At 32.8% G+C, this 18,614-nt stretch overlaps 2 protein-coding genes across 3 annotated transcripts; one reads left to right on the forward strand and one right to left on the reverse strand.

Annotated features, from left to right (window-relative positions):
* Positions 1–293: 293 nt before the first annotated feature.
* On the reverse strand, positions 294–10,882 carry LOC25497937 (ABC transporter B family member 26, chloroplastic). Of its 2 annotated transcripts, XM_013592670.3 has the most exons (18): positions 10,478–10,882; positions 8,659–8,786; positions 7,980–8,022; positions 7,505–7,549; positions 7,260–7,382; positions 7,070–7,173; positions 5,407–5,461; positions 5,254–5,324; positions 4,125–4,227; positions 3,146–3,356; positions 2,987–3,060; positions 2,723–2,779; positions 2,570–2,644; positions 1,767–1,841; positions 1,410–1,691; positions 1,121–1,182; positions 984–1,044; positions 294–774 (listed from the first exon to the last, which is right to left on the reverse strand). In XM_013592670.3, the coding sequence occupies exons 1-18, from the start codon at positions 10,835–10,837 to the stop codon at positions 694–696; spliced, it is 2,010 nt and encodes a 669-aa protein (XP_013448124.1). In that variant the 5' UTR covers positions 10,838–10,882; the 3' UTR covers positions 294–693. The 2 variants fall into 2 exon arrangements, with proteins under 2 accessions (XP_013448124.1, XP_024625727.1); XM_024769959.2 differs by lacking the exons at positions 7,980–8,022; positions 8,659–8,786.
* Positions 10,883–14,459: 3,577 nt separating this feature from the next.
* LOC25497939 (F-box/LRR-repeat protein 2) lies at positions 14,460–16,109 on the forward strand. Its single transcript, XM_013592672.3, has one exon. The coding sequence runs from the start codon at positions 14,546–14,548 to the stop codon at positions 15,926–15,928; it is 1,383 nt and encodes a 460-aa protein (XP_013448126.1). The 5' UTR covers positions 14,460–14,545; the 3' UTR covers positions 15,929–16,109.
* The last annotated feature ends 2,505 nt before the right edge of the window (positions 16,110–18,614 follow it).

The following is an 18,614-nucleotide window of genomic DNA, read 5'->3' on the forward strand; positions in this document are numbered from 1 at the left end:
TCAAATAACCAAGAAGCCTAAATTAGCCCTTTTAGCTCTAAATCATTAGATATATTTTGTTGTCTCAAATCTCAATTGTGTTACTTTGTCTCTATCTACGAAATCCTACTAATACTACATACGAAAGTATTACCTTTTTTTATCATTATTTGGTAAGCTTCTAGGAAAGGAAAAATTAAAAAAAAAAAATTAGGTTTAATTTTTACTTTTACTTGTTTAAAGATACCTTTTACTTATCCCATTTACACAATATAATTCATTTAAGCAAGATCTCCAATTTTGAGCTTTGTAAATGGAAAAATAATACTTTAACATCAACAAAATAGGTGGATATACATTATTTGGATCTCCAATATTCCTCATTTTCTCCATATTTTAAGCCTACACGACTCTTTGAAGTATTACTTAGCTAATGACACAGATTGTGTCTTGTGTCACAAGAAATGTAACATAATCAACAACTCACATGAGCAATATGATTTGAGGATGAACAATTTTTTTAAACTCAAATACAAGTCAAGTACATATTATAAACTCTCAAGGCACATCCAATTGGACAATCGCCCTAAAGAATAATTTCTATCTGCTCTACCAACAAATGCAACTGCAACAAACACTTTTCTTTGCTACACTGGAAAATGACTTTATTCCTCATTATTCAGATACTCCAAATCACAGCCACCCAAACTCAAATCAAGTTAAAATATCTGCTTGAATTTTATTTAACTTCGCATAGAGCCCATTTTTTACTATAAGTTCTTCATGGTTACCCGTCTGCAAAACAAAAAACACATTGTTTAGGCATTGGTTTTAAACTATACAAAAACAAAAATGGTTGAGTAGTGTCCAATTCTTGCGTAGCACCAGATCATTAACCAGGTCAAAAACTTGCAACAACCATATAATTGCAGAACTGGTTCATGTCTAAACATAAAAGAAAACAATTGTTATAATGAAAATAACTAAGTTCAACAGGAAATCACCTCGATAATGCGACCATTATCCATAACAATGATCCTGTCAGCAGCTTTTACAGTAGAAAGCCTGTGAAATGTCGATAACTTCAATGCAACTACTGTTATAAAGCAATTGAAACAAAGGAAGAGGGTTAAGAACTTACCTATGTGCTATGATAACGATGGTTCTTGATTTAGCTTCGTCTTTTAATGTAAACAATACCTCCTAAAATAAGAATTGTATAACATGTCAACAACTGCATGTCATAGTTTCATTTAGATAAGAAAAATACATTTAACAAAAAATTGGAAATTAGAACATTGAAAAGTCGAGCCATAGTTTCAAATTGCAGTTGTGATGCCACCGTGAAGACCTCTAAAACAATCATATTGTGGCAACAATTGTGGTTGCAGACACAATTTAAATCTATGGTCAAAACTTGAGAAACACACCTTGATGTAATGTTCACTTTCAGAATCCAAGGCACTGGTTGGTTCGTCAAGAATCATAATAACTGGGTCCCTAAGAATGGCCCTGGCAATGGCAATTCGCTGCTTTTGTCCTCCGCTAAGGGCATTACCATCAACAAGGGTTTCATAGCCATTAGGTAGTGAAGAAATAAAGTCATGGGCATAAGCCAGTTTTGCTGCCTGTTTAATATCTTCTTGACTTATGTTCCTAGGACAGCCATATTTTATGTTTGACTTTATGTCCATGTTGAAGATATGGGGTTCCTGTTTGAAGTTAAAATGATTCAGAAAATGAATTTATAATCGAGTATTAGTTAAATATTCTTTCAGTAGTTTAACCTGTGAAACATATCCGATGTTCTGCCTTAGCCACCTGATATCCAACTCCTTTAGAGGGATACCATCAACAGATATCTGCAAATAAAAATACTACAGACTATAAGAAATTATTACCATATGAATGTTTATGTAAATATATACTAGCTTTGATATGGTAATGTCCTCTCTTTGCTATTTTGACCATGGTTTTATCAAGCGAATTTCTACTACAAAATTGAATAGCTTAATTGTATTATCTATCCTCTTTGTTGTTTGCATAATCATCATCATCATCTTTTTAGTAGGATTTATCATCTCAATGGTGGAGGAGAATATTAAAGAAATAGTTTTTCCATTTCAGCAGCAGTAACTAATTGAGATCATGACATCACAAATTTGCTTTTCAAAAATAAGATACAAGAAGCTGATGAGATAGCTTGTGATGGGGCAGTCATGATCATTAGAAAAGCTGTCTACATAACTTGCACCAAGAAGGTAGGGAAGTGTTTGCTGTAGTAAGATGTTGCTCTTGTTTCAATGTAAACGTACTTAATGAACTTACGGAACAAGGTAGATGAATGTGAAGGTAACTCAAAATGGATTAAAAAAAAGGATTAATCTAGAAGTGAATGATGACTATTCTTATATATACTTTTACATTAATTTGTGATTGTGAGTATTGAAGATCCAGCGACTAAGAATATGCTCCATTCAACAGATGTTGTTCTTATTAAACAAAATAAATGAATTCCTACCATGAGCTTGGTTACACGTACAAACGTTTAATTCCAATTTACCAGGACTGAAAGATATAAATAATTTACCTGACCGCTACTAGGCTCATAGAGACGAAGTAAAAGGTTGATTAATGTGCTCTTTCCACTTCCACTAAGACCAACCTTGGCAAGGTAGAAATATCCAGTTAATCTTTGAGCATCACCAACATAAAATCACTATAACAGAGAAATAAATCTTACAATGGCAATGACTTGATTTGCTTTTATAGAGAAGTTTAAGTGTTCTAGAACAGGCATCTGTGTCAAAAGTCAGAAACAATGAAAAATTAATGATAACTATACACATCAATGAAATATCTAAACTGAAAGGATAAAAGCATTTTATGGGCGCAACAAATGATACGAGCATATGTGTTCAAATTTTGAGCAGAAATGACTAACTTAAAACCGTGTTTTTTATAAACAAATGTAGTGAAAGACGCTTAATAGAACAAAAACACATACCATACTCCTTGCAGGATAATGAAATGATACATTTACAAACTGAACATCGCCCATTAACTTCTGCAACTTAATTCCTGTAGACATGGGAAGAACAATTAAACAATATGTAATTTCATACCTTATAAGTAGGGAGGGCAAGGGACTGAAACAACTACTTGCCTTTGGTTAAGAACTGGTCACAGGGCAAAAGATTCATCAACTGGAAAATTTGTTCCGATGCTCCAATGGACTGCAGTAATGATGATAAGCTGTTTGTCACCCTCCAAGTAGCATAGATCAACCACTCACAGTATAATACATACTTAGTAAGTTGCTCAACAGTGACACTACAACTGAGAACAGACATTCCTCCTAAAAGCACTGCAAATATCTGCAAGTTGTAATTTAACAAAAAACAATTAAATAATTACCAACACAACACTGTCCCTAAATATAAGACCTTCTTGAGAAATTTATTTATTTATTTTTGTAAGACCCCTTTCAAATTTTCAATTGCATTATTTCTTTGCTAAAATTATCTTAATTAATATACATCTTCTCTTGTAGTAAGCAATGAAATTAATATTGTTACCAACTTCCTTGGAAAATGGGAAAAGCATTCAAGATTTCAAAACCACCGGTTGGTTCTTCAAAAACGGTTAAAAATATCGAAGACAGATGCCAAACTTGAAAAACTAACTGATTTATCCAAGTATTTTGCCAGTAGAATATTTGGACTCTCATGGAAAGGAAGAGTAAGTTGAAAGAATTTTAATTTGATCATAATTCAAAACTAATAAACTTATGAGATAGAGGATTATTAGATTGTGGAAGATTTACAAAAGAACCAACAACAGGACAACTGGCCAAATAATGATAAACAAACACAAAATTGAATACTCTTTTTTTGATATGTTGATTTACTTTTGATGAACAAACCTTTAAAATATGACATATTATGATACCTTTTAGAAGTAAATCAAAATTCTATCAATGCCCAAAAAATATATTAAAGCAATTAAGAGGAGGCATGAAGGGAGCATTTTTTCTTTCATTATAAAAAAATTATAAAAGGCAATAGAAGTATACTAAAGTAAAGGAGTATCTACTACTGCCTCCGTCCCTAAATATAAGACATTTTATGTTAAATGAGTCAAACCTGAGTTGACCGGTAAAGGGTACTAAAGCTCAGGTTCCATAAACCATTACCCACGCTCTCTCTACCGCTAATAAATGCTAATTTCTGTAGCCACTGATCGTACCTGATCAGATTAAATGCAGTATAGTTAGTAATAGAATTACTGACATAACCATTTACAAAAATATATGATCAATTTGTGGATGCATTTATCACACTCAGGATGCGTAGATGAAATCAAAACATAAATTATGTTGCTAATATCATTGCAAATATCTGCAACTTTCGATTTAACAAAAAAAAAAAAAAAATTAGAAATGTGTATGTAGTATGTATTATGCCTTAAAAAAAGGGAAAAACTTACAAACAGCTCTAACAATTTTTTAGGCGCATATTTTTTTGTAGAAACCAAATAATTTAACAGTAGCTGTTATAATGTGACATCTGAGAGAGTAAAAGAAAATTTAGGTTCATTTATACCTATAGACTAGTAATTAAATTTGTTGGAAAATATTTAGGGATATATATTTAAAAAAGAGTGAGACATAAGAGAATTTGAGAGAAAACTGAACTTGTATATTTATAAAATGTGTAAAATGATTCTTTGATGTTGTGGGTTCAGAGGAAACTCATTTATAGGGTACATTTGATGGTCAGAATAAGAGAGACTTGATAGGATAAGAGATCATATCACGTCTCGGTCCAGTGTTTGGTGAGCCAGCAGATATGATAAGTCATCATGTCACCTTAACTTATACTGTCTCTTTAATTAAACTCTTATTCTGGGGCGGGGTCTAGGTCATAACCAGAAGATTGGATAAGAAAAATAATTTCCTCATTTACCCTTATAAAATATAATTTAATAATACAAAAAATATACATTGGTATCTTTAGTTGTATAAAACAAATTACATTTTAGACCAATGCATATAAATTCTATTCATTGCTATCCTAGAACTTAAATTAAGGGAAAGTCCTAGAACTAGAATTAAGGGAGGGTGACTATGTCCTAGTAGTAGAAAAAAAAAAAAAAGGGAAATAGTTTAAAACATAAGAAGAAATGCATAAAATAAAAGTTAACAAAATCCTAAAATACATGCCAAGGTATAAATTTTTAGCATATAATAAGGGAATAAACAAAACAAATCACCTTTCAAATTCTTGTTTTCCGGTTCCATACACTCGGACAGTTCTTATCGAAGAAAGTGTCTCCTGAGCTACCTGTAATAGAAAAGGTATTAATAATTAAAATAAGATTATGGTCAATATATCAGAAACGGTATCTACCAAATAATGTGTATACGTCGTTGGCACAAGCTGTGAAATCTTGGGTTAACTTTGCGGCTTTTCTTTGATACCTATTAAAACAAAAAATACATGCTTTAGACAATCAGCATTGCCAGAGAATATGGCCAGGGATATGTATTCATCATCTTCATGTGTGACAAAGAAAACCCTTTATCTCAAACATGATGGATAAAAAAATAAAGTCATTTAGTTTGAGATACAAACAAGTTCGAAGATAGACCAACCAAACAACGATTAAGCAATTGAGAAGTACTCCCTCCTTCCGGTCACTATTATAAGCATAAAAAAGTGTTTTAAATCTTGGTCACTATTATAAGCAAACTTAGCTATTTTTGAACTATCTAAATCTATTATTCCTAATATACCCTTCAATTAATTTAAGAACATTTAATGCAGGTAGTTGATGAGTTTTTCTTAAAAGGACAATTTAGTAAATTTGACTTAAGTTTTATATGAAAGCTATAAATTAAGTGCACTTAACTGCATTTCTTAAACTCCATGAAGTAGTTTTTTTCTTATAATAGTGACTTGAGGTATAAACTTAAGTATTAATTATAAGACAAGATAAATGAAGTACAATAGGAAGATCCTACTGCCACATAGCAAGGCTCCTACAAAGAGCTCCATCAACACTTTCTGATTCTAAAAGATGCCTCTTCTCTTTCTCTCATCACTCCTCGTATAACAGAATACCCATTTCACTTTTGTCATTCCCCTTCACCCTCAGCCACATCAGCAGACTACTTCTGGACCCTTCTATTCGTCCTAGCATAAACGCTTCACTCATTGGGACCCAAATTCTTATTTGCAGCCCCATCACTTTGTTATGTGATTACTATCACTATCACTGTCCTATATAGATACCAGATTGAATAAAAAATCCAAAACGCCAAGTTCATGCTAATGTGGATGACAACAGTTTGCTGACATACCTTCATTGCACACACACTATCTCAACTTATATATCATTTTCGGTAATCAAACAAACAAGAATATGTCTATACTGTCGCTCCCGGATAGCAGAGTGAAGCAGTTAGACTCAAAACTGGTATTGCACCTCTGCTGATGCAGGATGACCATTTTCTATTATTATTTTACTATTTATTAAATAATTAATACAACACACACTAAATAAGTCATATGAAATTATTTAACTGATTTATATTATGTTTGCATATAAATAGTTTTTCATTATTTTTTAAGTAATTTTGTTTGTTATGTTTTAAGTATTTAGGTCAATGGTAAATTAAAAGGGAAAGAGGGCAGTCCAAATGCTTGGCCCATCATTAAGTTTTCACTTTTTACCAAGTTAATCAAAACTAGACCAACAACTATATCCGATATCGATATAGAAGAACCTGCAAACCGCCCTGTCACAGAACTGGAAAAAAAAGCTAAACACCAGGTCAAAACCTGCAGTTGACCTAGTCATAACGATTAGATAGCTTTTTTTGACTTATTTTTGAAAAATTGTTCTTTTATATTACTCACTAGCCTTATTTCAAGGTAGGAAAAAAAGAATAATCAAGATAAAAGAGATGAATACGACAAGAATGGAGTCCAAGTTATCTTCTTAACAAAAAGACAGTACAAAACTAGAGAACCAAAAGAAAAAAACAATCCCTTAAAATAAACACGGAAAAGTTACCAATGCTTACCTGCCATAAACCATGAAAATTGCAGATAACACAGAACAAATCATCAATGCGGATAATGCTAGAGGCCAAGATAAAGCCAGTAAATTAATTATTGCTCCTGATCCCTAGATATCAAAGAGAAGAACATGTCATGCGCTGAAAAATAATAATACCATCAAACTTAACCAGAAGATTGATATGAAATCAAGACCTGCAAAGTGTTGCGTAATATCAACTGAAGATCATTTCCTATAACATGCGAAAGCCGTTGACAATCTGCTGCAAGCCTGCTTGTCAAGGTACCAACTTTTTCTTTATCAAAATAGGATATGTCCTACAAATCACAAGCCTAAGGTAACCATAAGAAATGAAGAAAATAAAAACAAATAAATAACTAAAAAATGCTAAAGAACACCTTTGTTAGCCCAGTATATATTCGATTTCCAAAACATATACCTGAAAAAGAATGGCTGTATACAAGTGTTCTCGGAGACGCTTTACCTGAAAAATGACATATGCAGAATGGGATGATGTGTTCTGAATTAGTAAACACTAAACACCAATCGTACTTAAAAGAAAAAGCAATAATCTCTATAGGGGGAAATCTTATACAATTGCAATTAGAACATAAAGAGAGCAAGAGAAGGGAACTCTCAAGTTATAAACAAGGAAAAAAACTCTTCAATCAATGTAAAAACTGAAATTATAATTGTCAGAATACAAGAAAATATCTTAGAATGAGAATGCCCAAAACATCCTCTATTTGTTGTAAAACACTAGCCTAAAATCGCCTAGAGGAGTTCCAACGACGTTCAACATAAAATTCACAATGATACAAAGCAACGCACAGGCGGGATAAAAAATTCTAGCATACAAAAGTTTAGGCATCCAAAACATTAATTGAAAATAGCTGCGATAAAAAACAACTCACCAAGGTTACATTCAAAATTCCAAAGCAACCACTTCGCAAACCACTGAAATTCAAATAAGAGAACCGAATAACCACCCACTCAATCTTAATAATGAAATGTAGAATATAACAAATAGGCCATGGCAAGAGGAAATTAATTTGAGGCAAGCATTCCTTGTTTGGATAATAGTGGAACTCATACAGATAATAAGACTTTTTATACAAGATTTGATTTAGCATATGGGTCGTGTGTTTTAAGAATCTGGAGATTAGTAGCCTCCTACATTTACATTGTGAAGTGGCATGGTCACTCTTAGATTTTTTATATTGGGCCTAACTCATCCTTACAGAACCGGCTTGTAAAGTGAGGGCTGCCCATACTTTATAAACACTACTGACTACACCAGCCATATCTCTAAGCAATATGGGACTAAATCCATCCTTTTAAACCCAACACAATGAAGGTGTTGAAGGCTGCAAATAAGTCAGCCCAAATGCCGCAATTAGGCAGCTAAGGGCAGACCGCAATAAAGGCGGAATTTCCAATAGTTACTTTACGACAAGCTCCTTTTTTAGGACAAGATCCTTGATTAGTCTAGAGTTCATTTTGGTTCAATACCTTGGATATCCTATTAAATTATAATTATAGCTTTTGAAAAAAGTGGCTAAAATTAGGTTAGACAAGCTCTACAAGAACTACCTGCATATCCCTGAAGTGAAACATAGAAGAACCAAAAACATTGCATTCCTAGAGAATGCCACGGTCTCACCACTCTGTGCTGAAAATATTGATGCTGCTAATATACTTGGCATGGTGATTTCTGAAAGCTGCAGCCGCAGATACAACAAATGGCAATAAATGTTGAGAATTAATGCAGTGGAGCAGAAAGATGATGAAGCTACAGTGCCACACATATATCACATTGCTATAGTCATTTTATGATACCAATGCCATTCCAAAAGCCATTTGAAATTTAGCCTTATATGAAATATGATATCAAATACCGTTTAGGCTGCTTTGCATGAACTTTAGCCTACTCTCCCTCACACCAGGTCTTACCTCTTTGTAACCAAACACCAAACACAAGATTATAATATAACTTTGAAGCAACTTAGAGAGTCCACTTTTGATCCATCGTACAAAAATAGACCTAGTGGCTTGTCAGAGCTAATGGCCCGGGCCTATTTACTAAAAAAGCTCGGCGAAGGCATTTTAGGCCATCTAAAAATCTTCTAGGCTTAACATATAAGCCTTAAACAAAACTTACACTATTATCGTTATTGTTGTTGATTTTGTATTACACTTATATAATATATCTAGAAATTATACATTTGTTTACCTATAAAAAAGCTTTGGTTCGTTGTCAACCATAAAGGCTTAGGGCTGTTTAGAGGTAAATCTGTCGCCTGTTTAAAGGCCTTACTACAAAGCATACCTTGAAAGAGGCAAAAGGATACACCGTACACCAAGATTTTAAAAGGTCAAATCATACCTTAAAAATGGCCTATATAAAGTAAATAGGTCAAAATCAGACCTTGAGTTTGTAAAATAAAACAAGCTGGTTCGAAGTAAGACTTCATCTTACTTGATCCATTTCTAATAAATCCCAACCCATCATATCTCTCTCTTTATCAGCGTTAATCAACAGAAAAAGCATGTATGCAGAAACGTTAGAGGACTTCAAAAGTGAGATTGGAAGAGTTTGTTGGAGCTCCCAACAAAAAGTTTCAGAACCATGTCACATATACCAAAACTTTCAAAACTAAATCAACTAAAGTAACATCTTTCCGAACTGAATGCATTTTTAGAACCCCAGTGGTGTTGAATGTTACACGACAAATGGTTCAAATTAATAAAAAACATGTTTTCATCACAGTTTTTCATCAGTAAGCAACAACAATAATGTGTATGTTTGATTTCCCTTTAGAAGGAGCATAAATGGATCCTAGAGGTGTAGAATTGATTTTGACATGTTTGGTTGCTCTCAAGTAGAATTGATTTTGCCTTCAATCATGAATTAACTTGAAGCTTTTGATTTTAGAATTGATTTTTACACTCAAATTCACTATATTCAACTCACTTTTACATGAATCTAGCCAAACATAAATCACTTTATCTTCAACTCACTTTTAGCCAGAATCAATTATGCCTATGTTTACTTCCATGTTTGGAGCACCCATAATTGATTTTGGAGGTGCAAAATTGATTTTGACATGTTTGGTTGCTCTTGAGTAGAATTGATTTTGCCTCCAATTATAGTTAGGATTTGTTGTTTTTTAGTCTAAACGCGAGTTTTACACTAAAATTTCTCAATTCAACTCACTTAAACATAAATGCAGGGACATTACAATATGCAGGGATCGGAGTCAAACCATTTATTCACGGGGTTAAAATAGACTATTTGAACAAAAAAACAAAAAATGTATCAAGCAACCATAAACTACTCTAATTCAAAACATAGCATTTAAGTAATAATAAATTCTGAACATTGTTAGTTAAAGAAAGAGTAAAAACTCACAGCAGCTAAGACAAGAGAGACGAACGCCACAAGTGCAACCCATCGCTGATCGGCAACCAGCTCCCACATTCGTCGGAGAGCAAGCAATGCGGGCATGGGTTCAGCACGGTCTTCTTCCGGATGTTTGGGTAGCGTCCACCAATCGCCACCGGGTAAAGTTGAGGCAGCGAATGCAAGCCGTTTGGGGAGAATGTTGTGGAAGGTAGAAGAAGAAGAAGAAGAAGAAGTGCAACGGGTTATAAGGCTCTTCTTTATGATTTTGGAGAAGAGAACAGAGTGGGTTTGGGGTTTGTTATTGTTGTTGATGGAGTGTGGGAAAGGAAGTGAATTTGAAATGGAGAAGTAGTAGGACGAAGACATGGCTATCTATTGCAATTTCCAACTTCTGTTCTCCATTCTGCTTGTCCACGGACAAATTCGATCAGATTATTATTATTACTGCATTTAGGTTACGTGGCATAACATAACTAGTCTAGACAAATAGACACGTGATTAATTGCTACATGGTTAGATGGTTAACTGAAGTAGAATAAAATTTCATAAATTTTTATAACACTCGTCAAGGCAAATAGATACTCCTTTCATTTTTAAATATAAATAAAATTGACTTTTTAGATTCATTTATTTAATGATGTATGTAATCCATAATATGAACCACATACATCATTAAATGAATGAACCTAAAAAATGAATTTTGATTATATTTAGAAACAAAGGGAGTAGATTGTTAATCTACTACTAACAACATGTACTAACAATATATAAAAATCGAAGCACATAATCGTCCTTATTAAAACTCATGATCTCCTTAATTTTATATGCATAATGAGCATTTTGCAAAATTTAATTTAGGAAAATGCTGAAATAGACGACTCGTGTAATTTGCACGAACAAGTTTAAAACTACCATTAACTATTTTTTTTTTAAATTTGGATTCAATAGAAAATGACAAATTTTGCTTGTGCTGTAAATTAATCATAAAAACATCTCATTCGGTGGTCTAAATATGTGTCTTACCTCACCATTGTTTTCTGATACTCCCTCCGTCCCACAATAACCGAGTCATTTGAAAAAAAAAATGTCTCAAAATAACTGAGTCATTTCAATTTTCAATACAATATTAATTACTTTTTTCATTTATAACTCTAATTAATATTACTTTCACAACTTCCAATTCAATATAAGTACATAAAATCTGCAACGGGTGCGGTGCAAACATTGAACAATCTTTTGCATATAAAATAAAAAATTATTTAAAGAAACACTACATTAATTTTGATTTTGAGGGAGTTTGGCGGACTATTTGTTTACGTAAAGAGTTTGGCAGATTGGGGTTAGGCAGTTGAGGTAGTTTATTTTGTCTCTGTTGGGAAAGTGGTGTTGGAGGATGCTAGTTGATAGGAGAGATTTTTGGTATAGGGTGTTGGCTGCAAGGTATGGTGAGGAGGCATGGAGGTTGGGGGCCGGAGTGGTTCTTATTGGTGGAGGGAGGTTGCGAAAATTAGGGACGGTGTTGGTAACGTTGGGGGGAATAGTTCTCGGAGAGGGTGTCCCGTAAGGTGGGGGATATAGTAGATACTTTCTTTTGGTAAGATCGGTTGTTGGGTGAGGTTCCGTTTTGCATGAGGTTTAGTCGCTTGTTTGATCTTTAGGCGAAAAAAGTTAATTTTGAAAATAGTCATGAGTTTTTAAATTTTTATCTAATCGACTTTCTCGTATATGTACACAAAAATTTGCTTATGTAGATAGAAGGACATAAAATCTGCAACAGATACGGTGCCAACATTGAATAGTTTTTTTGCATATAAATAAAAAGTTATTTAATAGAAACACTACATTAATTTTGATTTTGACAATAGTCATGAGTTTTAAAAAATTTATCATATCAACTTTCTCATTTGTCTACAAAAAAAATTTGTTTTCGCATATATAAGCAAATAAAATCTATAACTGGTGTGACTCAACTATTTAACAAATTTTTGTATATATAAGAGAAAAATATTTAACAGAAACCTTACATTAATACTCATAATTTTCATTTAATATTTATAAACATTTTTCAATATTAACAATCTAATTATTTTTTATATATTATCGCAATGTTACGTGGCCCGTGCAAAAGCACGAGTCTCTTAAAAGTTTCAATTGACAGAGGAGCATGATCAAGCACAAAACAACATCTTAGAGGTGCATTCCCTTTCGTCACACTTATCTTATACAAGGAAATTCGTTTGACTTTTAAAAGAGTCTTGCAAATCTCTACACCAAGTATAAGACACTTCAATACCAACATTCTCAGCAAACTTCCATGAATTAAACTTAAATTCCAACAAAATAAAGACAATACATAATAATGATGCTACCTAAACATAATCTTGTGGCAGAATCAAACTCTTGAGAATATCTTCATGCGATCTCAGCAACCTGGCTTCCATCTCAATCCTCGGGAACATGCGGTGCTGACGATATACGGAGAACATGCTCCTCACACAGTCATCGTCTGCCATCATTATCTCGTCGGACTGCAATAAACCGGGACGTGCATACTGAACGTCCTCCACCCTCTTTGTGTCTCCGGGGTTGAGTCCTTGGTTGATTTTATTAAGTTGGTCCTTTAGATCCTTTAGCGTGACATCGACCTGAACCTTGAACAAATGAGGGTTTCCACCGTTGAAGCGTACTTGAATGTTGAACAAATTGTCCATTGTTTGAGATCTACACTATAAGAAATTAAACAATCAATGAAAAACTCATTCAAACATTTCATCAAACACTTGGAGTGCAAATTATACATAAACCCTAAAACTCAAAACTACAACATAAACATGCAAACAATTAAGCAACATAACTCTATTATAACAAGTATTCATAATACCTTAGAATCAGTCTTCAAACATAATTATACCCAAAGTTCGAAATCTCTTCCCGTGACCAAGAGACTCAATCCTAATAGTGTTTGTTCAAGGTGAATCAATCCCAACCCTAGTGTTTGTTGCAAGAGAAATGTATTTTTAGAGAAATTTCTACAAACCCTAGTTTTGTTGTTGACTTCTAATCCTTGTTTTTACCTCACTTCTCACTTTTCATCTGATAGATGATATGTATTTTTAGAGAAATATAACTCGTAAATTTGGAACAGATATCACGTTGAAGGTACATTTATTTTTTCTTTCTCCTTTAGTGCAAAATATATTTGCATCAAATATTCCTTTTAAAAATATATTTACATCAAATCTTCCTTCATACGGTACAAAAATATATTAACTGTCCTTAAGTATAATTTCAGCAACAATCTTCTAGAAGCACAAAATATATTTGAAACAAATCTTTTATATCAGTAGCAACAATCTTCTTCATCCATTAAATTTAAAGTTAATTTCAACAATAGGTAATGAAAAAGTCAGCCCAAACTCATCTATTTTAATCGTATTTTCTTTGTATATAGTATAGATTTAGTTAATTATATATTTTTGAGGCATATTTGTGTTTTTGATTTGTTACTATTTAAAAAAAATCTAAATATATTTGTTTCTACTTGTTAATTTGTAATCAAATATTCCAAAAAAAAAATCCAAATTTTCCTACATAAGTTAGCTGTTTTTTTATAAAATAATTTTTTATTTGGTTTAGTTTTACATAAGTTTCTATTTGCAATAGAAATATAGAGTTATGATACATAGACACCCTTAGGTGGAAATATATCTGGATATCCATACAAAAATCTGACATGTGGTCACGTGGATCCTGAACAAGCACATTTTATCTTTCCTTTCCTCTTCTCTCTTCCTAGTATACAAGATGTACAAAGGTGTATGGAAATAAAGGGTGTCTATGTAACATTTTCCAAAAATATATAGACAAGCAGGAACGTGGCTTTCACGTCCATTACACATGCGTCTAAGATTCATTTTCAACAAGTAATCTTGCTCTTTCAAACACACTTCACTTCTCACCTAATCCTAATATTTTCTCTAATAAAAAAAACCAGACACACCTTACTATATTCTCCAAACAACACAATAAAACACAGAGAGATAGAGAAACAGAGAGAGAGAGAAACCAGAAGAGATGGAAAATAGCTTATACGATGAACTATTACAAGAAATATTCCAAAAACTTCCATCTTCTTCTTTCTCTTCAATCTCTCTTGTTTCAAAACGGTGGCTTCATCTCTACCGTTCATCAAAAACCTCTCTTTCTCTTCGTTTCAACAATCAACACCTTTCTTCCTTCATCTCTTTCCTCAATCAACACCCTTCTCTCTCTTCTCTCTCTCTCATCCTTCTCTCATCATCACCATCAACAACACCTCTTCTTCTCTCTGTTATTTCCTCTTCTAAGCTTCTCTCTCTCAAATTCTTGGCTGCTCCTCTTCCTCTCTCTTCCATCACTTCTCTCTCAAACTCTTGTACCAAGTTGACCTCTCTTTCTATAACTCTCTCAAGACCAATTTTTCTCAACTGGGTTTTGCTTTTTCCTTGCTTGAAACATCTCTCAGTTGTTTTTTGTTCTTCTGAGGAGGTGAATTTCCAAAATTGTGTTTTTGAAAGTGATGATTTTGATAAGGAATTGGGTTTGGAAAGTCTTTGTTTTGAGAATATTCGCGGAGATGATTGGGGAATTGGTTGGCTATGGAAGAGATGCAGAAACCTTAAGAAATTGAAGCTTCTTAGTTGTCAAGGAATTGGTGGTTCTTACTCTTGTTTTGTTCAATGTTTGCAGGGTATTCAACAAATTGAGCTCAAGACTTGTAGAAGCGTGGTTGATGGAGTTTTGTTGAACCTTGCACAACATTGTAACTCATTGGAATCACTTTTGGTTCATGATGGTGGTAGCAGAGAGGGTTTGCTACATTTCTTTTCAAATTGTAGTTCTAATAATTTGCATAAACTCGATTTTCGTTTACCTATGGACCTTGAAAACAATCATCTATTTGCTATTGCTATGACTACAAATTTTCGAGGCCTTTCGAGTATTAGGCTTCAAAGTTGTTGTCTTGTAACTGGTGAAGGGCTTAAGGTTCTAAGTGTAGCATTGAGTAATGGTCTTGAAGAATTGGCACTCATAAACTGTGATGTTGTTGAAAGGGAAAAAGGTTTGCTTGCTACTTTAGGGCAACATTTGAGGCAATTGAAGAAACTTGATTTGTCTCATAATGAAATGTTGTTTGATAAGGATTTTATTTCAATGTTGGTTTCATGTATTCATTTGGTTGATTTGAAGGTTAGAGGGTGTAAAGGGCTTACTAATTTGGCATTGGTTACCATGGTTAGGAGTTGCAAGAGACTTGAAAATGTTGATGTTATGCATTGTTTGGGGATAGAATCTATGGCTATTGAACTCTTTGTTAAGAATTGTTCACATTTGAGAAGATTGGAAGTTGAAGGAAGCAAACTCTCTGATGCTACAAAATTGTGGGCATCGAATAAATTTATTGAACTTGTTCTCTAATATAAATGTCACACCATGAGGTTATATTTGGAATAAATATGTATACATCGCACTCACAATTGCTGTATATTTACATTTTCTGTAATTTATATTTAAACATGAAGTTATGTTTGGTGAGTATTCAAATAAGTTATGTACATAAACATTTATCTGATTATTAATGCAACTTGACGAGTGCGTACACACAATTGTTCTACTATATATGCTTCATCTGGGTGTACAAGAACATGTTCGTTTGTGTTGTGTGGTCCCATCATATTGTCTTCTTAACATAGATTTCTCAAAGGGAATTGTTATATGGAAAATGCTAGATATCAGTTACAGCATGATGCTGTAACAGATTAGGACCGTCCAGTTTATATGAACGGCCCAGATCATTCAACTGTATTAAATTGATGTCTAATCTTAACCGTTGTTCTAATATTAATGGCTGAGATTTATTACAGCATCAAACTGTGTGTTTTTTACGGCACCAAAACCCCCGTTTGGTTCGGGGGTTTTGATGGGGAGGGGAGGGGAGAGGAGGGGAGGGAATATTTTAAATTTGTTGTGTTTGGTTCAATTTTTAGAAGGGGAGGGGAGGGAGAGGAAGGGGAGCAAAATCCCTCATAAGCTCATTTATTGCTCCCCCTCAAATTGGAGTTTTTTTGGAGGGGAGGGAAAGATAAATGATTTAATGCAATTTTAATTATATTGACATAATTATCCTCACATTCATTTTTAAATGACAAAATCATCCTTATTAAAAATTTAAGTGTTTTCAATATATTGTTTATTACTCTTTTTTTCTTTTTTTGACAAGTATTACCCTTTTTTTTTAAAATGCCTATATCATCCTCTTTTTTTATTTTTTATTTTTTATTTTTAAGTAGAACCACATATTCTTTTCTTCTAATATTTTTTTACAAGATTTTTTTTTTTTTGCACTAACGTTGTTCTCATTTTTTTATTTAATATTTTTTAATCGTATTATATATTAAAACATTATCAAAAAATTTTGTTTGGAATTTTTTATAAATCAGTTCTAACAATAATTTTTTTATAAATATTTTTATATTTTCGTAGATTATTTTATAAATATATTTTATAAATTAATGCTCTAATATTTATGAATAGGCAATATCTTGTCAGAAGTTTTGTGTATGATTATTTATGGCGTTTACGGTTACTAAGTTTTCATGTTTAATTTTTTATGAAGTGAATAATTTAAAAATCGTGATACTATTTTAATATTAGAGGGATAAAAAAGTAATTCAGTTTTAAAATCCCTCCCCTCCCCCTGTGAACCAAACACATATTTAATTAAAATCTCTTCCCTCCCATCATTTGAACCAAACATATATTTAATTGAAATATCTCCCCTTCCCTTCCCTCCTTTTCCCTCCCCTTCATTAAAACCCCTCCCCTCCCCTCCCCTTCGTTGAACCAAAGGGAATTGTTGTATAACTGATGTGCCACCTGCATGGATTAATATATTGTCACATTTGCGCCAAAACCAACAACAATAAAATTTTAAGATAAACAGAGGTTCCACAAAAACTATTAATCAAAATATCAAACATGATATAATACATGTTGGATGATCGAAGCAACATCCAAAAAACATAAATGAATTGACCACGAATACACCGAAGAATGTTACTATTTGGTTGAATTGGTAACCAATAACCACTTGTTTAAATAAAAAGAGGTAAAGAAACAATGTTGAGGGATGGTATCAGGTCAAAGTGACATAAAACCACCCCTACAATGAAAAAATGAAGAGAGAAAAAAGTTGAGATCAAGGTGGGAGGAGGCTGACCCTAATTCTTTTTTGGTTAAAATTAAGTGATATGGTCTCTAGATTTGAAATTGATTTTTACATTCAATAAACAAAGAATTTTGGACACACTGCTGTTTGCACCATGGTTTTTGGCATACCCTCGTCCCAGTGGCGGAGCCACTCATGGAGTAGGGTGGACCACGGCCCACCCAAACCCTAAAAAATATCATTTTAATAAGTATATAAATCAATACACATTTTAGAGTTTAGAGTATGGCGTTATATATATATATATATATATATATATATATATATATATATATATATATATATATATATTCTAGCGTCCAGATGGTCTGCTCTTTCTACTGCGTTAACGCATGTAACTCATAAACAGTATGTTTTTCAACATCAATGTTGTTTAGTTTTTCTTTATATATCTTGGAGAAAATTATTAGAATTAAAAGAAATATCATACATTACCCTCAAAAAGAGAAAGTTCTAATGTGATAAAAAAATATGTAAGATAGATAATACATGCACTTCTCTAACATGGAGTTATTTACGATTTACTTAGTTTTGTGATGCATACTCATCTATATAAGAAATATGAATATGCATGAAACATGAGTGAAATTTATGGGAGTGGGTTTCACGAAGACAATAAATCTTTCCTACCGCTAACCCAATTTATAAAAACCTTTATTGATTACAGTTTAATCTTTTTGCATTTGTCTAATATTCACCCATTCTCCATCTCTCCTGTTAAAAGAAACTCCCTCTTTATCCAATGCACCTCTCTCTTATTGCATTTGTCTAATCATTTTTATCCCTACTATCGAGTTTCCGCTTTAGTACACTTTAATCAAAGCCACAAAAAGTTTGAAAAAAAGTCATTTTGGTGATTTTTTTATGTTGTGAATT

The sequence above is a fragment of the Medicago truncatula genome, chromosome 7 (genome assembly GCF_003473485.1).
Source record: "Medicago truncatula cultivar Jemalong A17 chromosome 7, MtrunA17r5.0-ANR, whole genome shotgun sequence".
Lineage (NCBI taxonomy): Eukaryota > Viridiplantae > Streptophyta > Magnoliopsida > Fabales > Fabaceae > Medicago > Medicago truncatula.